The 24,581-nt window shown below is 38.7% G+C and overlaps 1 protein-coding gene across 13 annotated transcripts in view; it reads left to right on the top strand.

Moving 5' to 3' along the window:
- The window catches only part of CELF1 (CUGBP Elav-like family member 1), a 54,242-nt gene that overhangs the window by 9,986 nt on the left and 19,675 nt on the right, over window positions 1-24,581 (top strand). For 7 of the 13 annotated variants that reach the window (XM_048947941.1, XM_048947942.1, XM_048947943.1 and 4 more), the window contains exons 2-9: window positions 3,184-3,222; window positions 18,255-18,442; window positions 19,002-19,084; window positions 19,462-19,510; window positions 21,283-21,417; window positions 21,585-21,664; window positions 22,004-22,165; window positions 23,492-23,573. In XM_048947941.1, coding sequence (XP_048803898.1) covers window positions 18,265-18,442; window positions 19,002-19,084; window positions 19,462-19,510; window positions 21,283-21,417; window positions 21,585-21,664; window positions 22,004-22,165; window positions 23,492-23,573 — 769 coding nt within the window. In that variant the 5' untranslated portion in view covers window positions 3,184-3,222; window positions 18,255-18,264. The remainder of the gene's footprint in view (window positions 1-3,183; window positions 3,223-18,254; window positions 18,443-19,001; window positions 19,085-19,461; window positions 19,511-21,282; window positions 21,418-21,584; window positions 21,665-22,003; window positions 22,166-23,491; window positions 23,574-24,581) is intronic. The other 6 variants (XM_048947933.1, XM_048947932.1, XM_048947937.1 and 3 more) reach the window with 3 other exon arrangements.

Genomic DNA, 24,581 nt, shown 5'->3' on the forward strand with positions numbered 1-24,581 from the left:
GTTGAGATGCAGTATGGCTTCCAAAAGCAGGCACACACAGTGTTTTAGCTGAGAATTTTGCTTCTGTTCAGTATACCTCAGTCTTTTACCCAAATAAGCTGTTAAGCTACGGCTGATTAGTCTTCCCTTGGCATGTGTGGTACCGTAAAGCAATTGGGAATTTTCTCGTCTCCTTTTTTGTTCTAAACTGCACTGATTCCAAAATGAGCACCTCTCTTACTCTTTAGTCTGTTCTTCCTATTATACCTGTTAATGGATAAACTCAGGTTCTGGTAGTTGAGCAAACTGTTGAGCAGGCGGTTCAGTTTGTGTGCTAACTGGCTGTGCAGACTGTCTGGTAACCTGCGTGCAGCTGAGTCCTCTGGCCTGTAAGACTGGAGAAAACAGTATCTGACAGCTCTGCCTGCAGAAATGAATAGGCACAGTGGCTAGTAGTAGCTATTGCCTTGTGTGGCTCCAGGTGCTGAGAGGTGCAAGGGCGTCCAGGTTGCAGGAGAAGATGGCAGATTCTCAGATTAGAAAGTATGGTTGTCTTGGTAAGTTTCTGGCAATGTAGGAGCCTCTAGTTCCTGACAGGTTTCTCATTGCTCTCTCTGTTGTCTTTTTGTCTTGTATGTGATGTTGATTGGAAAGTGGTGTGCCTTCTGTGGGTTGTGATCTGAACTGCCACATTAAAACTTGATCTACTTTGTTCAGGCCTCTCTATTTGTAATCTCACTTATGCAGTCTGCTTGCTCCTTTACTCTCAGATGTGTAATTGCTCTCCTCCTTAATTTCTTCCCTGGAATAGATATTTTTATATTTCAAAATTTTTAATATTGGCTGTACTAAATGTGTATGCATCCATCGTGAGTCCAGACTTAACACTGATTTACATGAGAGAACGTTGACACCATGATGTCTGTTTTACCTGTTTTCTTTTTAATTGTAAGCGGTAGGCTTGATGTCCATGGATGTTAAATTCCAGGAAGGTGCAATCGGAAATCAGAGCTAACTGGTCTAGGCGGGTGCTGACCGTGGCAGTAATTTCATCGATCAGAACCCATTAATTGATCCAGTAACCTCTTATAGATAGTCCTGGGTGCTGGGGAGACCGAAGCTTTGCCACTAAGTAACAAAGTGGTATCACAAGATTTATTGGGCTCATCTCCATCCTCCAGTACTTAGCGGCCAGAGCCATTTGTTTTCATTACCAGCTGCAGTTCTATTTGTACTGTGTGGCATACTGGAAGTTACAGCTCTGCTCATCAGTGGGTATATTTTGTCTCTCTTGGGTGCGGCAGGGCCAAGCGTTAAAGCTTCATTTTCCTACCTGGGGGTGTCAGGTGGTGTCATGGTTCTTGCCAGCTGCCAGAAATTAGAAGTCACATTGGTGCTCAGATACAGCGTTTCAGTAACGAAGGAGAACTGCAGGAAAAGCCTTAGTGAAAGATATGATGTCCTAGTTTACACCTCTTAGTTGTTTTTTTGTCCTCACGAAGAACCCGTGCTCAAGCAACTGTGAAAACAGCTGGCTGTTGGCCTCTGGTGCTCAACTGGAGTGAATCTGCATGCAGGAGCATGCCAGCTTGTGTACCTTCATCTGAAGTATACAAGTTCTGATTTCTTCTGAGAAGGAAAAAAGTTGTCAGATTCCTTGGCCTTTGGGCTATGTCTGTCTGGTGTGTGAACTTGAATCAAGTATTCAGTGTATTTATGTTGTGCATGCAATTATATGAGCCATATTGAAACAATTTTGATTTGAGAAACAGTTATGATTTAAGACCATTCTCCCAGGCTTTCTACAGGTGGTTGTCAGATTTGCTGCTCGCTTTCATGCAGCTTTTATTGTGTTACATTTTGTCTTTGATTCAGTGAGGTGTATTTTTTTTTTTTTTTTTTCTTAAAAGGATCCAAGAATTCTGGTTTCCTCTGGCTATGTTAGCTGTACTTCATCTCCTTTGAAGTTTTTAAATTAATTCTCTAGTTTAACATAGTTATATGTGCTCAGGGAAGGTTTTCTTTTTACCATTTAAAAAGTTGCTTATTGGTGTATTCATAGGCATTTACGTGACCAACAAGCTGTATGTTTCAGATTTCACTGAAGTTGATTATCACAGAAACGTAACTCAGCATTTATGACGTTTCAATTTGGATTAAATACTTTCTAAAGTTTGAGAGTAAGTGGAAGACAAAGTAACATTTCTATTACGTGTTCTGAAGCCAGGGCTGTTAGCAGGAATCAGAGGCCACGTTTGGGCCGTAAACAGATACTATTTAATTAAACATCAAAAAAGCAAAGGAATGTGGGTGAGGTGGAATTAGGTGTAGTCAGGTAAAATATTTGCTAGGATCATGAGTAGAAGTTAGTGTCTGAAATGGTACGTTTGTTTCTTCTGAAGTCATTATTCCAAATGTTATTCTGAAACAAAACAAAAATGTGTCACCAATAGCCAGTTCTAGAAAATATAAGGGAATCCATAATTTTGAAAATAGGCATTTTAGGTAACCAAGTTACATTTCTCAGGATTCCTGGATTGGTTTTTATTTTTCTTAATTAGTATTTATAAGAAAACTCAATTTTTTGTTTAAGCTTCTGTACTCATTTAGAGGGTATAATATTTTATTACTATTATTGAACAAGGATGTAAAATTTCCAAGAGGTCTCCCTGTGGAAAAGAGGGTGTGAGTACATGTGATAAATATCCAAGTATATGGAAGAGAATAAAGATCACTTATTCACACTTCTATTGTATTGTATTCTTCAGAATACAGAACAAAGGTTATGAAGAGGCCTGCAAAACAAGGAAGATGTGCACACTCAAATAGCCTTTTAAAACTCTTCTTGTAGATGAATGATGGTTTTGGTTGCTTGCCTGTAAACAGATAAAAGAACTTGTATTTCCTGTAAAGTATTTCAAGGCAGCCATAAGCTTAGTATACAACCTAAGCAGAAGCATAGAAGAAGTTGAAAAATAAAATGAAATTTAAGTCTTGTATTTCAATGTAGAGTAGCTTGTGTTGTGATCAATTATTGAGCAGTCTAATGAGGATTGTTACCACCTTATGAAAACTTGCATTACTAGAAGTGGGCTTTAGTCTCAAAGGTCTCATACTTCCTGCAAGATGCAGTTCATGTTGTAATTATTGCTATTAGCTGATTCTAACTGGAGTACTCAATGTCTGTTTTTCTTTTTCTTTTAGAGTGAAGACTGGAAGTGCTAGAGAAGTGCATAGCTGCAGGTATGAACCAACTACAGTTTGTGGCCCACAGTTGCTTAATGGTGTTTCATTCCAAAGGTTCAGGAGAGAAGTTGTCTTTACTTTCAGTGGTGAAAACAGCCACTCTACTCCAGCGAGCAGCATTCCCTCAACCTTCAGCTCTTTGGAGTTTGCTGCCCTTGTGCTGCTGGAGGGTTTTGGGAGTGTAAACAATTTAGGACTGCTAGTATCTAGCTAATAAGCTCCTTTAGCTTCATCTGTAACTTAATAGTTTTATAAATGTAAGTAACTACGAAGTATGATTGCGTGTCGTGATGGTAATTTATTCGCTGGAATAAATCTCAAGTATTCTATAGTACATAAAACCTTAAAGATATTAGTGGAAAAACTCTGTACAGGCATTCTGTTAATTGCAGCATGAAAGGAAAATATTTGTGTGGAAATGCTTGGAGCTAAATGTGAGGATTTTCTGGTGCAGTTCTGCTGATGCCTGAAGTCCAGTAAGAGTGTAGTTTCATGAGCCAATTCCTCCTTCCTGCTTTATTTGATCTCCAGGTGTTTGTTTTCTGGTTGGTTTTTTTTTTTTTTTTTTTTTTTTTTTTTTTTTTTTTTTTACATGGTTCTGGTGATAATTTGACTTTGCTAACCTGGTTAAAAGCTATTTCACAATGAAGTGGTTATTTCTCTGGTTTAGCAAATTGGATTGTGTGAAACTCTCATGACTGCACAACAGCAGCAAAAAAAAAAATAGATCAGATGGTAACTGTGCAGCTTAAAGGCTTGTTGCTGCTATGTTAAGTAACACTTCCATGCTCAGATTGCAGTGGCTCTGCTCTTCTGATAATCACCTGTACTGTGGCATAAATACTTTATGCTTTAGTCCATCGGCAAAGCAAGGAGGCTCTTTTGAGAAGGAAACAGTACACCAGCCATGGCACCTCCCAACTTTTATACAGAATGCTGGTGGTAGCTTTACCAAAGCTCTTGAGAGATGAAAAATATGTGCTTTTTTTTCCAATTTCAATAAGAGTCAATCTTATTCCTGCCACAGTCTTAAACGTAAGGCTTTCTAAAGAAGAGCATATCACATCGTTACCAGCTTCAGAGATTATTGAAGTGATTTGCTGACAACGTGGATGCTTGTTAACAGATTTGACCAAGCTTGGAGATGAAATGTGATACAGAGATCCAGATTACAGTAATTGTACCTTTTCAGGAGATTTGAGAAATAAAGCCATGTTCTGATTTTACAAATTCTTGTGAATGCTGAAAGGACAAAATTGAGTTTGTCCCATTGTACAAAACTGCCGTATTGTTCTTTGCCTGGCTTTGAATTTTCCATAGTTTAATCAGGTTTCTCAGTTGCAAGAAGAATGATGGTACTGGAAACTTTCTCACACTTTGTTTTCACCTCTTTGTAGCTAGAGGTTCAGCTGGAAGCCAGTGGCACTGATTCTGTCACCTGTTAGATACAAAGCAGCCAGAGGTGCTGCAAGAAAGCGTGAGTGACTAGGAAGGATTCCTTCCTTCTGTGGTACTTCCTTAACTCGGAACTTAGAAGCTCGACTGGCTCTGTGGACAGAGAGAAATGCCCCCTTCCCAGCTTTGGTACACTGACTTTCTTGTCCTGTTCAAGACAGAGAAAGAGCCAGGAAGAACTGTGGAAAAAATGTCTGGACCAAACATTGCTGAAGAAAGTAGAACAAAATAAGATCTATGGTCAGTGGAAAATCATGCATGATATGGTGGCTTATAGATGATGCCAGTCCTGCTGGCTAGTCTAGTTGCAGTCCAGGAATTCCATAATTTTTGAGTGATATTTAGAAACTAGTGATTGTTTGGAAGTACCTATTGGAAGGCATTGGTCTCCAGGCACTGCAGGTATTGCGCAGCATACAAATCCTTTCCCAGGCAGCTAGCACTCTGTCGCTTACCCTTCTCTCTCCTTTGCTGCTCCTTTAGGACCATAAAGAACATATGGAAGAGGGGTTACTGTGTTTGTGTGTGAGACATTTCTACCTTACCAGACAGTCTAATCTGTGATTAGACCTCGTTCTTCAGACTTAAAGATTCTACCAATTACAAAATGCAGTTCCAGAATCAGTTTGGATTATGGAAATAACAAAACATTCACATTATTTAAATGAATTAGTCCTGTTTATGATTGCTGAAACCAAGTTATGGAAAGGAAAACCTCACTTGTGTGCAAGATATATAGTTTCTCATCCTTAAAAGAAACAACCCTGAATTCATTTGTCTTAATGTGATGGTAGAGAGGTGTCCAAATAAAAGAGGAGTAATTCTCCAACATCTAAGGTTATATAAAATTGTTTATATGCATCCCACTATAAAATACCTCTTATGATGATGTAAATAAATTGACAGTACAGAAATGGATTGGGGTAGAATTGTGATGGAATTCTGATTCTAGTCTGGTACAGCGTATGACACTGAGGAACAGTCAGCTTTGCTTTGAGATGAGGAATCAATGAGCCTTTGTTTCTTGCTTTTATGGTAATTGCTGTCTCCAAGTTTTTGAAATGGAGACTTTATTCTGAGACTTGAGTTTCTTCCTTCTATTCAGAAACTTGCATGCCATGCTTTGTCAAGGCAAATTACAGTTATTCTTGTCAAGAATTAATGCTGTGTGAGTGCTGACACTTTCAGGAGTGAGGAGCTTGTGCCTGCTGGATTGTCGCTTGTCAAATCCACGTTCACTGTGCTGATGTTCCTCTGGGCAAACAAATTTACCTTTACGCTGTTTGAACCTTGTGAACAGTCAGCGTTCTTGTCCTGCTCCTCCCTTAGGATGGTCCTTTTTTAGTTTTCCTGAAGGTGAAAACAATTATCTGCTTGGCATCCCTGTACCACAAGCCAGAGGAAATCATGCCTTGTCAAGGTGTGACAAGGAAAATATAAAGGATTATTGCAGTGTGATAGGAAAGATTATTGCAGTGTTTCATATTTCAAAGGTGGATTGTACTCTTCTGGAACTGTGTGTGCTGTTTGTAAACTCTTCAGATAACGTGCAAAGGAGCACTTGGCTAAAATGAAATTGGAGAGAAATAGTGCTTTATTCTTTTTATTTTTTTACTATAGTATAATTTTAACTGTTCCTGTTTTGTATCTGGTACTATCAGAAGAAACAATTTGAGATTAGATTTGCCTGGTTGTTCTGATTGCTGCAAAGGACAGGGAAACTTGAGACTTGTTGCTTTGTTTAGTCCAAAATGTCCCTTGACACCTAAAAAGGAAAGGGGGGAATCTTAAAGAATGTATCGTTCTTCAAGAAGATTTTTAAGCAGATCTGACTACTGTTCTAAGACCTATCAGAAAGCAGAGATTTAAAATGTATTTGGTAATACAAAGTTTGTTCCTTGGAGTTTAGGTCATGCATTCCTTTTCTGAAGTTTAAAGAACAGAACATGCAAACTGATCAGTTTTTAATTTTCTTTAAATTCTTTATGCAAACTGGGGTGCACTGCTTGTGACAAACCTTAGCCAAAGGTATTTCTCATTACTGTAGTTCCCCTGTGGAGTGACAGAACAATCTTCGTGTCCTGGAATGGTACAGCTGGTTCTGCAGCCTCTCCTGGAAAATGTGGTTAGGTGGCTCGCCCACTCCAGTGCTCTGTGTGTCTTTTTGACTAAGTACAGAGCTGTACGTTCCTGTAATATAGGAAATGACAGCGAAGTTCAGGCCTCTTTGAAACCAGGTTCTTAGGTCTTGTTTGTACTCATAAATTAAAGCTGAAGATGACCTAAAATACCATGTTCTATAGAATTAATTGCTTGCAGGGTTGTTTCTTAGATAAAAGGCTGAAATACCTTACGGTAAACTCTTGGCTGTTAGTAGTGACCTTTTCTAACCTTAAAAATTAAAATCGTTCTTGTAAGCTCAGAAACAATGTTTGGGAGAGAGAGAAAGAGAAGAAAGGCAGTATAAATGCAGCTGTACCTCTGCTTTCAGGACTGGAGGGCTCAAAACATTGATCTGAGGAAGGTTGGGCGTTGTTTACCATCCAGACTTCCTATGTGTGTCATGGTCTGAATTCAGTTAATAAAAAGCAAGAACAAAAAATAACAAAACAACCAAATCCTCCTGCTGCCTTAAGTATTCCATCCTGCCTCCTTTTAAAAGCTCTGTCATTCCACAGGGCAAAGATGCACATCCTCACTTCTTGTACTCTCATTTCCTGCCTTGACTCCTGCTCTGTCGTATTGCTGCTTTTATTTCCTCTTTCTATTGTATTGACCAAGCCTTTTTTCCTATTTTCTCAAGATTTTTTTCCTGTCTACGTTGCCAAAGTATCCACAGGTCTTTCAGATCTCTTTGGTATTTAATTTTCCATAGTTTGCCTCTGGCAAAGTATGAGCGTTGTTATGTCCTAGCACGATAACGATAAGAACTCTAAATGCTTCCCAAACTGCTGGAATTGTTGCAGGTGTTTAAAATGAGGATAACAGGATTAAATCCTTTACTTTTTTTTTTTTTTAAATGGCTGTATGCCTTCATAAACAGTAAGTCAATAACGAGAGGAAGAAACTTATGAACTTCTGCTTCAAAAACATTAGCCCTAGGATACGTGCATCAGTGCTGCTTCTTTGTATCAATTATTAATTGTAAAGTGTCTCGCAAGCAAGGATAAACATGCAGTGATTACTCCTTGTCTTTGCTTTGACAAAGTTAATTATTATGGGGTGCCTGCATTAAGGCTTGCCATTATCTGTTCTACAAGTACAGCTGCTTTAATATGTTGTCATGCATTAATTGCTCCAGATTCATGATTTGGCCTTGGAGCCATTTGTTCATCTGCGTATGTGCCTCATGTCAGTTATCTTTCAGTACTGTTCCTTCTCAGATCTTTACTATCTCCTTTGCATCAAATGAGTTTTGCTGATTTTTTTTTTTTTTTTTTTTTTTTCTAGTTATTGTTTTTTTAACCCACTGCTACCACCACCAAGAAGTAGCTGATAAAGATGGTTTTGTTTCCCTCTCAGTTCCTTTGGTCTGAAAATAAAAAATAAAAAAAAAAAAAAAGGAGGAAATATGCCAAATTTTAATGAGGAAACGTATCTGGGAAAGACAGAAATTCAATACACATTTTAGGTCCCAGTTGTGACCTTAAGAACAGCAAGCTTCAGCTACAAAACTGAAATCTAAAGCTAGCAACAAGAAAATGCCTTGCATTAATTAAGGACAGATGACAATCAAGGCACCTCTCCTGTTATATTTGTATGATGATTAACATATATGTATAATGTGTCACTGGGGAGCAGGTATAAGAAGGAAAACAAACACGAAAGAAAAGGTGGAGTTCATTGGAAAATGTTTCAATGTGAAAATTTTCCTGACATAGACGTCTCTTATTTATTTCACTGTACCAGTATAGCAGACTATTAACTGATGTTGCGTAGGTACTGTCCTTGAGAACAAGGTGGTCGGATACTGACTGCCCTTGGAAAAATCCCAGTAAATCCTAACCGAAGCTGTCTGTTGCAGTACATGGCACTATTGTGGGCTGTGATAGTTGAAGTTCTTATATCAAGTATTTGCGCTTTATTTTGAGTAACCTCAAACCAGAGAACTGCGGAGGTGATCAGCTTACTTATTCTTCATTACTGTAGGATTACAGGAAATGTTATGGTTGGAGATGGGTGTTCGAGGCTGTTGTGAGGAGGTGGTTTCCTCCCAGTTTCCTCCCAGTGGGCCAGTCGATTCCCATTTCTTCTTTATTTTTGTGCTGCTTGCGTGAGCATTTGTAGTGTGGCCACTGAAGCAGCAGACACAGCTGCAGCAGGTCAAGCACTGGGTTGGCAGCCCCATGCTGCTGTTAGCTGCTGGCTGTGTGCTAAGAAAGCAGAAGTCAGGGCAGCGTGGTGCAGCTGTTCTGCCCTAGAGAAGCAGGGCATTGTCTGCAGTGCTGCGGGTTGTGCTTGCACTGCCAGTCTGATAGCACAGCCCCACTGTTTTGGTCACAGCCTGCTTGTGCTTTCCCTCTCCTGCAAGCAGGTAAAGACTATGAGAGGAAAATTTACCAATTTTGGGGGCCACAATCTTGAAGTCTGTAAACTTCATTTATCTACCATAAGTTGGTACTGAGACTGGTGATTCAACTTCTGAGTTTGTTAGGCGCCCTGGTACTTGCAAGTATTGGCAGAGCAGTTCCTTGTGGAGGGAGAGGGTTTGGCTTTGAGGATTTGAACAGATGTTGTAACCTGTTTCTGGTAGATAAGTTCTCATGTTGCAGGGCTGCCATCTCCCATTTGGTGTATGTTGTTTGAAGGAGTGGGCCAGATATTGAGCATACCACAGATTGAATTGCAATTGCAAGGCATTTTAAAAAAGAAAAGTGCATACACTGGTAACTGTGCTGTTATGTTCCCTTAAGGCTAAAAGTGCAATTTACTTACTTATTTTTGCTGCTTATGAAAGCATTTGAATAAATTGCTGGTAATAACTTAGCATTTTTAATTAGTGTTTACACAGTTCATGTGTAGGTTGGTTTAGCTCTAGCAAGACAACTCTTCCTTTTATTCAGTCATTCTCTTTGCCCTGCTTTTCTCCCAGCACGCATATATGGGATCTTTGGCAAGTTACAGACTTCTGCCATCTGTATTCATGGAGTAGCAATGTCTACTGTTTGTTTTCACCTTTTGACTGCAAAATGGACTCAGTAATCCTCCATGTTTTTAGCTGCTAAGAACCTGCTGTGGTTTGTCTGGTAGCCTGTGGTCATTTTCTTCTGAGTACTTGTCCAGTCTGCCCTTGCTCTCATGAATGTTTCTTGTCTCTGCAGTATCCTGCCAACAAGGAGTTACACAAATCTGACCTCCTTTGTCCAAAAAAACATCTCTGGTGAGAGAAGGAATGCTGTCTCAGCTACTGAGATTTTACTTTCTTATCTATGATTTGAAAAGCCACCTTAGAGATGTTAGTTACTTGAGAAAACAATAGCCAGGCGCAACCTATTTCAGTTGATGCAAGGATTCATTTCAGTGTTTGTTTAAAATAGAAGTGAGAAGGGTGAGACGCCTAGACTTGTCAGTCACATGAATGTGTGGCAATTGATGCAGAACTGTTTGCCTTCACAATGACATGTGATAATACTGTATATACAAAACTTTCCTATCTGGTTTTACCATTTTTACTGTTACGTTAAGGTCAAAGAGGGTTCTGTTAGAGCATTACACAATTCATGGACTTTGCGGTTTGTTCTTCCACCAAAACAGAGGCTTGAAGTCCCCAGCCTGTCAGACAACCCAGCGTTGCATCTTTGCTTCTGCCCTCTGTATTGCCTGGACACATGCAGCACAGGGAACAAACAGGAGCAATTGGATGTCTGTGTGTGGTCTGTGCTTCAATTCGTTTTAATTTATTGACCAAAAATAATGAATTTCTGCCAGGGAGAGCTCAGCTCTTCAGTTGCTTCCTTTTAAAGGAAACAATGCACAAGGTTTACGCCATCATTCTTTCCTGAAAACTTTTGAATCCACTGTTCATTTTCTAAAAATGGCAGAGCAATAAATGCCTCAAGGCACTGAGTTCATAATAAATCCACTTTAAATGAATGTAATATTACTTTGAGTAAGTAAAAATAAACATTCAGCTCCTCTTTCCAAACAGTGTGTCAATAGCTCTGAAGTAGTCTTGTCATTAGCTGTGGTCTGCACAGGTAAGCAGGAAGAAGACATTGAAGGCTCTTGAAATTCATTGGATTTATTTTAAGGCAGTAAGATACATCTGTAGGAGCAGCTTTTTCTTTTAGTTCTGCTTGTGGAATGTCTTGCTGTATTTATAGTAAGGGTCAACTCCATAGTGCTTAGGTTTATTGTCTAGCAGGCAATATTTTCAGTTCTTTATGTCCTAGGAAAGCATGGCTGCATCCTGATTGGCTTGTCTGACTTCTGGAAATGGAGCTAAGGGAAATCTCTTGAATTTTTACATTAGGTCTGTACAGAGCTGAGAAAATGGAGCCTTCTCTTTTATCATGGTTTGCAATCCCCAGTGCTTCTCTGAGAAAGCATCTTCAAGTGATAGGACCTTTCTGGCCAGCCTGATTCAGCACTCCTTTGTACAACAGATTTCTACAGATGTTCTGTTTTACTGTATCAGGCTTGTAATCACAGCTGCCATAGAGGGGCAGTAACTTGGAGATTTTTAACCTGAGCAGTGTTGTCTGTATCTATTTTCATGCTAGGGATCTGTAGTGTGTATGTTAATCATAGAATCATAGAGTGGCCTGGGTTGAAAGGTACCATCTTGATCATCTAGTTTCAACCTCTGTGCTGTGTGCAGGGTTACCAACCACTGGTTCAGGCTGCACAGAGCCACGTCCAGCCTGGATTAATTAAGGTAAAAAATTGTGTGCAAGGAACTTGAGAATTGCCGCACTGAACTGCAGCAGAGCACAGTCTGGTTTGATGTTTTGGTTCTGATAATGCTTATTACCAGGTGCCTTAGACAAATGGGTCTAAAATCTCAGTGGTGATTTGATTAATCTGTTACTAAAAGTGAGGTTACTTAGTTGTTCTTTCCTAATGATAGCTATAAGATGATAGTTCTTATGTGTAGTGTTTTAATGCATGTAACCTAATGGTGATCGGTTTAAAAACAAAACAAATGAAACCAACAAAAAACCAACCCAGCACAACCAAATAAAAATGGCAGCTAAGCTTATTCTTTTTTTTTTTTTTTTTTTTTTTTTTTTTTCATGGGTAGAGAGATCATCTTCCTGTAAGACAGAGCAATAGGTGGCTTGTTGCTGTCTGCTGGCAGAACTGGGAGTCCTGGGGGTTTGTCAGGCAAGAGCTCAGAAACCATTCGTTTTGATTGTTTGTAGAATTAATTGGAGTAGAAGCTACAGGTAAACAGGGTTTCATTCACATGCCAGGGAAGTAAATCAGGAATACGTTGCTTCACCTCAAATAGATTTTTCTTGAAAAAATGTTGATATATTACAGGTATTTGATACAGTACAAGCTATTTTTAGAGTAGATGTTACTTAATATGTGAAAATGCTGCTGGGTGTGGAGGAATTATATGCTCTGATGAAACTGCTGCTTTCTCAGATAAAAGCAGTTGTCTTCCCTTCCTATCCTTTTCTTCATACACTAATTTCTATGAAAATATTAGAACATGACTTTCAGTTAATTTACATTGTAGGCAACCCAAAGCTTCATGTATTTTAATGGTAAATTCAACATTCTCAATGTTTAAAATTTCAATACTTGCAGTGAATAACTGTTGTGGAGATTGGCAGAAGCAGAACTGCAGTTTTGGCAATACCTATTGAGGTATGGGGAGACATTTCATTTTCACATAAGCAGAAAATATTTGATCACTGCTTACGTGATCAACAATGAAACAGGAAAATATTGACAAGCAGTTACTATATTTTGATGTATATAACCTAGGGTTTATCTGTAGAAAAGCAAAACTGCAATTCAGCAGCACTGTAGGGATCTGGATATGCACAGATAATACAAGGGGAAGTTTATTCTAGGACCTGTCTCCTTCAAAGCTTCACAGTGTCTGATTTCCCTATAGCCTGTATCCTTTCCCATAGTTTGCTCTCACCATCGCCGTCGTCCCTCAGCTTCAGAGCTGTATGTGTTGTTTGAGGTTTAGAGTGTGTAAACTAATAGATGGTATTATCTTTAGCTTTCAGAGTTAATTGCTCATTGAAGTGAATGAGGCTTTCTTAGCGAAAGAAATTACTACATGGAGCTTTGGTTTTTTGTTTTAAGTTTTTTTGCCTAAAGATGTGACATAGTTCTGCAAGCATAAAAACAAAAGCAAAATGTTTGGCATTTATGCCTTGTGGTCTGAGGAGTCTATACAGTGATATCTTTTACAGTATAGTCTGGGGCTTCAGAAATGCAAAAAAGTGAGATGTAGAACGAACAGAACTTTGGTGTTCATACTGTCAGGTTAGCACCACATTTAAATGTGCAGCTACAGTCCATAGAGCTTGGAATTTCAGACATTGTTCCTATTATCCTTTGAATAGAAACAGTGAAAGAATGGGCCTGGAAGCCAGCAGGAATTTGACATCTGAGCAAAAAGTATGTGCGTTTAGCTCTGTACATTTTCTTTCTTTATGAGCAACGGCTGGGATAACTTTCATGTTTTTGTAATTCCAAAGAAACAGCTTCATTTAATTCTTCCAGTTTCTATTCAGTAGTGAAATAAGATTTTTTTTGTACTCTTTCTGATACTTTTACAAGCAAAGTCCAAAGGACTTCTAATCTCATCAAGTCCATGCCTTCAACTAAATAATGTTTGAACAAATCTGTTCTCTGTACTGCTGCTTTTTCACTGAAACCACCAGTTACTGCAGAATTGTGCTATTTTGAGGCATGGGTATTTGACTAATGCACCTTCAGGTATTTATCCACCATTCTAGTATTGATTTTTCCTTTTCTGCAAATTGTGCATAACAGCATTTGAAATATACTTGGCACCGTTGTTTATTAACCGAAGTGAGCATATCACAGGAGAAATGAGAGTAAGTATAACAAGAATAAGAAATTAAAGTATAGCGGGATAATGGCACAAAATCAGTGTTTTAATTCTCAAAGCCAGTAGATTGAACTTGACATGGTCTGTAACAGTGTGACAGTGAAGGGTTTGGGAGCTTCTCTGCCTGTAACTTTTTCTGTGTTTTTAATCTTAATGGAGGAGGCAAAAAAAAGCTCTCTATTTTGAGGAGCAGAGAGATGAGGAAAATGGTGAGGGTAGAAGCAAATCATAATGACTTAGTGATTCTCTTCAGTAAACTAATCAATCTCAGTAACATTTTCGAAACCCATTTTCTAGAGTATGTCTTACCAGCATCATCTCTTATTGAACCTGTGGTGAACACGGCTGCTGGAGTATTTTACTGACTGCTTGAAAAAGCAAAGGATGACAGGAGGTGTTCCTTGGTAAGGCTAGAATTTGTACTGTTGAGCTACAGAATTACATGAACAGTGGAGAGAACCCCAGTACATCTTCTGCTGTTCTTAAAATGTAAATCTGAAATGTTTCTCTTTATAGACTTTTTTTCAAACAGTCTCACAGATTGGACTCCAGGCTGAATCCAACATTTGAAAGTAATGCATTTTATACAGCATGGCATTTTTCAAGAAGGAGGCCTGTGAGATGTGTCTGAAGGAAGATGCCAGCTGCTTACTAAAAGCTAATAAATTGACCCATGTTCCACAGTGCCTGCTTACCTATTTGTAGGAGCAGTGCAGTTACCATGTAGCAAGAGCACGTGTGAAGTAGTTGCTGCTGAACATCTACCACGTGTGATAAATTCACACAATCTTTTATTTTGCAGTAATGTGCTTATGCCTTTGTATTAAAAGGTCCAGCTCTTTTTAATAGAGATTTTAAATAAATCTCTCTGCAGGCAGAAGATGAAAAATAGTCTTTTTCCAGAGACTAGAAATAGTTATTAATGTAAAAATAATAATAACAGGCACACTCTAACTTTGCAGGCATGAAGAAAGCTGTGTAAACTGGCCATTCTTAAATAACTACAGGTACATGTTGCAGTCCTTAACAGATGAGAAAAATGATCACAACTGCCCCAGAATGTGTTCTGTGATGCTCTAAGAGTTTATTATGTGGTTGTATTGAACGTATACATAAGGCTTATCTGGATTCATACTGGACTTGAGCTAATGGTCTGGTGCTCAGACACACCCAGCTGGCTTTGTAGCATGCTCTGCAATCAAATATTCCTCACATATCTCACAATGCATCCAGTATTATCGAGGTTATCTCCCCATTAGTTGAAATACTGGATGCTTAACTACTGGAGGTCTGTGTTACATGTACAAATACACCTCACAGTGAGTCGATGAACACGTTACGCCTGTTTTATCGATGAAGAAGCTGTGGAGTTAACATCAATGTTTTCAAAGATTATACAACAGTTTTCAACAAATTACTACCAGGATCAGTACAAAAGCAAAAATGGTATAACCAGCAGGTGCATATTTTTCCCTTTTTTGATCTTCTGTAGGCTCTGTATGTCTCTGGAATTAAAGAGGCATGGTGCAAAGTGCTCTTTCCAAAACAGTGTATGTTTTGCTTCTCTAAAGAGGATTATGTAGCCGTTGATGTGATTGTAATGGATTTTTTTGAGCAACCAAATTTCCTCAGTTCTAATTTTTTTGATAGGTTCAGATTTGTCTCCCTGTAAGTTAGGAGTGTGTCAAAAATGGCACAAGGTGGAAAGAGTGAGTTTGTTAATCAGACACTGAAAAGGTTTGTGCTGAAGGAACCTTTTGACTACACATAACAAATTGTCTGCCTTAATACTGGTGATGTGGGGAACTGTCTGTGTTTCAGGGTCTTGGACTGCCATTTTGGGATGCAAGGAGTTAGTTGGGAGTGGAAAAACTGGAGTTTGTATTCTTTCTGCTCTGTTACCCACTGCTATCTTCATGGATCTGACACTCTGTTTATCTGACAGTGCGCTCAGTACTGCTTCGCCAGGGAAAATTGCACAAAACAAGCCCAGTGCATCAGCATTTTCATTGTGTATTGAGCTGAGCCTCCCTTCACATGGTCACATCCCCTTTTTAATCTGGGATTCCATGTCCCTTTCCCAGTCCAGCTTGTTTCTGTGGTGTCTATTGCTGGTCTCCCTGAGCTTCTGTTTCTGTGGTTTGAGTGTTTTGTGTGGCCGAGTGTTAAGACCTGCAGGACTTTTGGAAGTGGTGTTGTTGAGGGGTTAGGCAATACACTGAGTTAGTGTTAGGAGTTTGTGACAGACCGAGGTGATGGCTGCGTTCAAGTTGGATTTTCTTCCAGAGATGATGGTGGACCATTGCTCCTTGAATGCTAGCCCTGTGTAAGTATTGTGTGTTCATGTCTAAGCTTGTAACCAAAGTGGTAGTTGGAATTGCTGTCTTTGGAGCCTCTGCTGTCTAATACATTCCCTTTGTGATGGTGGAAAAAAAGGGATAGGAGGATCTGGAGGTCTGAAGTTTGTGGAGAAACCGTACTGGGACATTAAGAGTCGATACTGGGTTCTGAATGAGGGGGGAAGGATTAAAAAAAACCAAAGCACAAAACACAACAACTTGTTTTTTAGGATAAGGGGTGAGAAGGAGTTGTACTGTTTACAGTGTGCAAAAGGTGCTGATATTATAGAATCAGTTATTAAAATGTATTGTTGGGTGAACATTTCCATTTCTCTCCCGTTGATGACTCCAGACTCTACCTTTTAATTGGGAATGAAAGATTCCTTGAAATACTGTTCAATTCTCATGAAAGTTGCTCAGTTAACAGGAGGTGGGCTGTGCTCTTGAAACTGTTCATGGGAAAGAATGCGGGGCTGAAAATTATTACTTAAGGAGGCTAAGTGATTTCCAGTTCTCAATCGGATTCAAAAAGCATGGAATCTACATCTTTATATATGGTATTCTTTACCTTGGACATTTGAAGAGATGCTGGCCCTTTGAGTGGAAAGGTTTGGTAATATAGGAATTTGTGATTATTCCCATCCCTCCTGGTAAGAAGTTCATGAGGTCTGTTGATACTGTTGGGAAATTATGGCAGGAGTTCTTTATCAGGCTCTGTGCAGCAGAATATGGAGAGGAAAAAATAACTAAACATTGCCTGCTTTTGAATTTTTTTTGAAAAGTCTATTGAGGGAGGAATCTGCAGATGAGCAGTGGAACACTGTTTAATGTACCGTTAATAAACCACTGAAAAATAATCTTTAAGAGGAGAAAAAGGCAGAAGTGAAGGGATCTGAGTACCCTGGAAGATGGACGCTTGTATCCTTCAACAAAGGGTTTGAGGCCAGCAGGAAATCACTGCATGGTTATTGTTGTCCTCCTCATGTCCTTTCTAGATTTTGCTGGAGTTGGTCAGCGATTTTAGCCTGCTAATCACTGTAGCTGCAGTAGAATAGCTGCCATTACAGGCAGTCTTCCACAGAGGTAGATCCTGTGGTATATCAGACTGACTACCAAAAACAAGACCTCACATTGTATTCAACAGGCAATGGGGAGTTGATACTGAAAGCTGTGTATGGCTTGCAACTAGCTGAACAGGGTACAATGCAGTTTATTAACATGCCATAAATAATATTCATATGGCTAGCAGTACCTTATTCATACATGTATTGCCTCGGAGCCTTTTGTGGAACCCCACAGAAGGCCAGGTTTGGAAGGGACCTCATGATCATGAATCTCCAACCCCCCTGCCACATGCAGGGAACCCCATACTCAAAACTTCTTATAGTCTAATAAATGTCTCTTTTGCTGTGGTAGCAGCCTACTGTTAGTCCGCTTGATTTACTCTGAAACTAAGATTATCAAGGGCCAACCTGTTCATCAGCGCTGTCAGCCTGTTTGGTTTTTTGGTGTTTTTTTTTTTTTTTTTTTTTTTTTTTTTTTTGCTGAGTGTTGTTCAAAGCTGCCTAGTTCCACAAAGCTGCTGTGTTGAAAACCTTTAATGAGACTTCTCATCAGTTCAGTTGTATTTTTTCTGTTTTAAGGTATTATTCACTCTGAGAAACAGTTACAGATAGTCATGCTTAAGCATACAAAAAATGTCCTCTTATTTTCCTTAGTTATTAATAATTACAGCAGCTTGTGGTTCAGCTGAGTTTAGTTTTTTTTCTTATATGGTGTCTTCTGTAAAATGTTACAGAATTGAACTAATGTTTTTCCAGACATCACTACAGACGTGATAATCGTGTGAAAAGTAGATGTTGACTACATTATAGGAGCAAACACTAGGTGAAGTTTTAAACAACCGTATGAAGAGAGTACTTGGTTTCCAAATATATTGCTTGCCAGTGAATGCGAGTAATAATAATTTTTCTGAATGTAATTGTGTGTATATGTATTATTATTTGCATTCACTGGCAAGCAATGTACATATCTATGTATATGGCATATATATGTAAATGCATGCATATTGATGTAACAAATGTTTTTTGCTGTAGCCTACTTGCTGTAGGCATACTGCTTCTAACTGCAATAACATCTAGAATTTGTGGCAACCTAAGTAACCGAAATTCCTTATTGAATTTTTGTAGCTCAAAGAAAATGAATGGTACACTGGATCACCCAGATCAACCTGATCTAGATGCTATCAAGATGTTTGTGGGTCAGGTCCCACGGAGCTGGTGTGAGAAAGATTTAAGAGAACTTTTTGAACAGTATGGTGCTGTCTATGAAATCAATGTCTTGCGAGACAGGAGCCAGAACCCTCCTCAAAGCAAAGGTGAGAACTATACTTCTCATATTAGACTTGAGCCCTCTGCTGTTTTTACACTGTTCCAGTCTTGCATGTTTGTTTGGGGATGTATGAAGAGTATAGATTATGAGTGCTGAGCAGAGCAGCTAATAAACAAATATTGTGTTGCTCCAGAGCATTGCTATAATGTTATGATATGGCCAAAATGTTGCTGGAAATGTCACTGTTTCAAATAATATACAAAATTCAGAAACACGCAATATTGTATTGCCACTGAAACTAAGTGGAAGTCCTGGATACAACCAAGTGATTGAGTTTAGAAATGGAAGTAGCCAAGAGTTGTTTGCTAGATGTGTCTAAGTGATTGTTTTAGTGGTGTGCTGGTAGTATTGACTTGGTTCAGAATATTTTAATTACGCTTAGTAACTGTTGAGAAAAACATAATCCTATCAGTGATACCTACCTATTTCATTATTTAACTTCTTTTGGTTGTCATTGGATGAGTAGAAGTGGGACTTGTAATTTCTGTACAGCATGTCAAGATTCATAGAGTTCTTCTTTGGTTAGCATTTTGTTTCAATTGCAGGGTGCTGTTTTGTTACATTTTATACCCGTAAAGCTGCACTAGAAGCACAGAATGCTCTTCACAACATGAAGATTCTCCCAGGGGTAAGAGAAGAGACATGCTCCCTTCACAGCTCTATCTTGTCTTTCTGATCTCTGATGCCACTGATATAAAAACAGACATTATCTTTCTCTGAAGTCTTGTTTTAAGGGAACTGTTAGAATGAGAAAAATCATAAAATTGGAACAATAATAGATTTGGTAGTAGAGTGGGTGGATGTGTCTTCTGTAATAATGCTTTCTTGGGAGGAATGATGGTATATAATTAGAAGATTTTTCTTCCAGATGCTTGTATATTATTAATGCCTTTCTGTAGTGGCAGTATAGGCTACAAGCTTATACATTCACCGTTGTTGTGGGAATGTATTTCATCTAGCATAAAGTGAATGCATTTATGATTAAATAATCTGTTTGCATTTCAGATGCACCATCCTATCCAGATGAAACCAGCTGATAGTGAAAAGAATAATGGTAAGCTTTACTAGAATCTGAATTTTGTGGCATCATTTATTCCAACTGGGAAACTTCAAGATTTTCCTTGTGTTGAACAGCTTCTGACAAAGGCATCTTGCACTGGGGTTTGGGTTTAATTATTTTTTTAAACAAATGTTTTCAGTACACTAGGCAGTTTAAGTGAGGTCTCTAGAATTTCATGACTAAGTATCTACCACTGTTGCTGTTTGCTAGAAAAACCATGGTGTGGTTAGGGAAACATCCAGTGAGTTCTTGGTTGAACTAAGGTGGCTGAAATCTGGAAACGCTTTTCAGGTCTTAACTAATTTGTAGGCCTATTGTGACTAGAGTGGGAGTCAACACTTCATCTCCAGCAGAGAAAATACTGTGAATGTAGTTCTGTACATTGACCATTTCAGACATTTACATCTAGCATTGAGTAAAATGATCATTTATCCATGTATATATATATGAGTTTATTTATGCACATACATACACATGTACACACGCACAGATATGTGTGTTTCCTGGGAAAATAATGGAAAGGAGGAGGCAGAAAGGACTTAGAAGTGTTCTAGGATGGCAGATCTGAGGCTATTAAATGAATATTAGTAAAAAATGTAGATGAAAATATAAACATGAAAGCATTGGTTAAAAAAATGTTTTAACTTGCCATTAATAAAAGGAATTCTGGTTCTCTTGAGCTAAAATTGACTACAGTAAGGTTTTTAAACAGCTTTATGCTCCAAGAGTTTGACAGTGAATTGAGTGCAACTTTTAAGATTTAATGGTCAGTTGAAGCCCTGCCAGCTGGAATGGCTTGGGATTTTTCCCTCCAACTCCAAGGAAGGCTCAGCAAATAAATTGCCTCTTACTGTGACACTAAATAGAAGACTTTTTTTTTTGTCTTGAAGCTTCAAATTGTGCTGCAGCATTTGTCATGTTATAGCGTTGAATGTTTTATTTGTGAACTGCTTTATATGTCCAAGTGGCATTCAGAGTATAATTTTCTCATTCACTTAGAAGTATTTAACAGGTGACTAGCATCTTCAAATCCATAGATTGAGAGGTATAAAGTTCTGAAGTTAGTAGCCACAAACTGGCAGATGAAGATAAATGTCTGTCTCTGCACCATTTATCTTAAAATAGTCCACACTGAAAGCTTTCCTTCAATTTTAATATATCTTTGCATTGGCATTTGGAGGTAATATGTGGTAAAAGACAGCTCAGATTTGAGGTGTCATTTTCATGCTTTTGGTAAAGATCTGAATGGGTCAATATGAAACAACTAAAAAGCTTTTGCTTCCACTGTTGGCAAGAACATAAGGAAATAGGCAGAACTTAATTCACATGATTGACATGGTAGAGGGTAATCTAATAGTCTAGAAAGAAGTCTTCTGCCACTAAAATGCTTGTTTACATGCAGTTGAGGTGCGTTGTCTGTCTAGAATGAAGAGATGGGAAACGATGGAAATAGTCCAGTAAAATACACACAACTCTTCCTCACCAGGAAATGAATGTGGGAGGTACAGGGAAGAGCTGAATGCAATATTTATTTATTTTCACTTCCTGCAGCTCAGTAAAATGTAAAACAAGGATCCGTATGAGATGTCTAATATGAATCTTCTTAAAACAAAAATATTCCATTGTTAGGAGTCTGGTTTTGACAAGCAGCTGGAATTCCCCGAATTAGAGGAGAAGTAATTCTGTAGTTGATGGAGAAAATTTGACAAAATAAGATGTAGTAAGTGCATACTTGCTGGTAATACTCTTATCTTTTGATTTCTTAGCAGTAGAAGATAGGAAGTTGTTTATTGGAATGATATCGAAGAAGTGCAATGAGAATGATATCCGAGTGATGTTCTCCCCCTTTGGGCAGATAGAAGAATGCAGGATATTACGGGGCCCAGATGGGCTGAGCCGAGGTAAGCAGGAACCTTTCTGGCTGTTCTCTGCTGGATGCTGCTTTTTACACCTCAGGGTGGCGTTTCAGCTATTCCTGTGATTTTTCCAATAGGCATTTCATTTCTTTATTTGTTCTAGAAATGTGTATATAGTGATGACTTGGTTCCTTTTTGTGTTCTTCTTCCAGGTTGTGCATTTGTGACTTTTACAACAAGAGCCATGGCGCAAACAGCAATCAAAGCAATGCACCAAGCGCAAACCATGGAGGTAAGACAAGGTGGTGGATGTCAAGAGATGATGCAATTTGTCAGGCAGTCACTGTGGAGTTTGGGGAAACTAGAGAGTGGAGAGAAGTATATAAATACTACTCCTGGGCTGTTGTGTTTGCTCTGCTTGTACTATTAGGATTCAAGATAGAAACCTCATCTGCAGAGAAAATATGAAAGTACAAAGTAGAATAAAAAGCAAATGAGATTTTGAATCTTTAATTAAATGCATTGTTTGATTACATATGTTTGGGGAGGGTATCAAAAATGTTTCCAATGGCTGGTCTTAATGCAGAAGTTTTGTGATGAAGTGTGTAATTGTTTCAATTGCTATTTGCAGGGTTGCTCTTCTCCCATTGTGGTAAAATTTGCAGACACGCAGAAGGACAAAGAGCAGAAACGAATTGCTCAGCAACTCCAGCAACAAATGCAGCAGATCAGTGCTGCCTCTGTATGGGGAAACCTGGCTGGTCTCAACACGCTTGGACCGCAATACTTAGCAGTGAGTTTCTGACCTGGTTTCTTTTCATCTTTTCATAGCTTGGTGTCTGATTGTCTTTTGGCGTTTGATGGATTCTGAAGGCTCCTTATAGACAGGAGTAGGGCTGTTATCTTCCAATTGGTGGATGAGGAATCTGAATTACAAGGAAATTGTCATTTACTAGAAGCTAGTCAGGAGGCATTTAAGTGAGTATTTCAGCCCCAGTTTCTGAAGTAGTAAGCACTGAAACTTTTTTCCTATTGTATGTAAAATAACTTTGTAGAGGGAAGGTTTTCCTCATATGTTATGGGCTCTGTGTTTATTCATCTAAATATATACCCTTTCACATCTTTTGTGGCATAATGATAACATAATTATTGTATTCTTCCATTGTTCCTCATCCAGTATTTATTTCTCTCGTCCTCTTCCGGTGAAACATAGAATAGTGCTTGGTGCTGTACAAAGAGAAAAGCTGATCAGGTGAAAGCATCAAGCAGCTCACAGTGCACAATAAAAAAACACAATTATTCACCAGTGAATAGAGAGACTCTGCTCTCTCTCGCAACAGTGATACAACAGAGTGCAGTCTGCTGTTTGTTTTCATAAACTAATGTGCTGTAGGTTGTTAGAGTAGTTATGAGAACTGTTTTCATGCAATGTTAAGATCTAGAAAGCAGAAAAGGAAAGCCTCATCTCATTCTTGGTATGGTGTACTATTGCACTGGGGGCATTCTCTTACTTCTGCTTAAGCTGATGGATTGGAATTTTTTTAAACAATACATAAGTAATGGAGAAAGGAATAGGAAATCTTCCTGAATAGCTTCCTAGCCAGGACTTGAAATTTCTTTAACGGGTGCTGTGCTTAAGGAAAGTGAAAGAGATCCCCTCTCACATTGGCTCTTTGACTTTTGGCATGCCATTTGTCCCATATGGGTGATGTCAGTTGTGAAGTCTGACTTGAGGTAGTATATCCTTGCAGGTGGCAGATCTTCCTGAGGTACTTTGAAAGGGAACTCTCTCTTATTACTGAGTCTCAGTGCTGATTTGTCTTTGTGCACTAGATAGAAACTTTGCCTTGGCTAGTATATTGACTATGCTGAGTGTGAAAAGCGTTTTGCTATTGCTTTGGCTGCAATGTAGTGCATGGGCAACACTGATTTTCACCATGATGGTGTTCTGGCTGTGCTTTATAAGAGGAATTTTTGATGTGCTTTGCTGTGATGTGGTGTGTAAGCAGTGGGAATTCCCTTTGTGACGGCACTCTGGCTGTGGTGTGATGCAGTTTCTCCCAGAAGCGGAGCCAGCCCTCACTCTCACTCTTGTTTTGTTTTTTGGTGTAATGTCTAGCTTTATTTGCAGCTCCTTCAGCAAACAGCAGCAGCCTCATCTGGGAACCTGAACACGTTGAGCAGCCTCCACCCAATGGGAGGTGAGTTTTTTCACCAGAGGATAAATTTGATACCAAAGTAAAGAGGAGGGGGGTAGAGAAAGTAGCCAGAAGGCTGTAGACATATTGGATTGTAGTAAATAGTATTGAGTTTGCTGATCTTGTGGAATAATAGGAATACTCTGCTGCGAGTGTGGAAGTTCCCTCTTAATCTTAGTTAATCATTGTCCTGAAGGTAAGTTGTGGTATGCTGTTTACCTCTCTTACCTCTGGCATTTGAAATCTATAATCTCTTACGGATACACACAAAAAAAAAAAAAAGCTGTATAAATTCATTTTCATGGAAACAGATGCATATTTGAAACACTGTATTTTGAAATAAGCACTAGTGCATGTGTTTCAGTTACAATGAATTTTTTAAGTCTCCTGTTTCAAATCTTTGTTTTTAAGTACTTCAGAGTTGCAAATGCAGTGTTGATAGCACTTTAAACCAGGGCTTCATTCTGCTTCTTTATTTTCTGCATTTGAGCTAGTTGATTACAATATTTTTATGATGGAGAAATACCAACTTAATAGATAGGAGCCAGATTCCTAGCTGTAGAGTACTGATCAAAATTTACACCAAGTATAGATGTATGTTTTATAAGCAAGTATATTTGAAGTAGCTTTAACTTATTTCTTCTAGAGCTATGGAGATATTCTTAAATTTCTGATATTGGGCAGCAAATTAATTTTCCCTTTCCATCCTCATCAGGTCGGGAATAATAAGACCCCTGTTAGGAACTCCCATTTCCACATTCTCTAAATGCTTTTGCTGGTAGAAAAAAACCAACAACAACGTGGTTTTTGTTTTAGTAGTGAACATTTAAAGCTTTGAAAATTGCTTCTTTGAGTTGTCTGGTAGTTAGCGATTGTCCATGCCCTGTCTGTGCGGACATTGAACATGAGCTGTTAAGAAAGAAATGTCTCTTTGTACATATGACTTGTGTTGCTACACCCTACAGCTTTATGATGGTGATGTATACAGATTTTGTTGTGAGCATAATGCCA

Source organism: Lagopus muta, chromosome 6 (assembly GCF_023343835.1).
Source record: "Lagopus muta isolate bLagMut1 chromosome 6, bLagMut1 primary, whole genome shotgun sequence".
NCBI lineage: Eukaryota > Metazoa > Chordata > Aves > Galliformes > Phasianidae > Lagopus > Lagopus muta.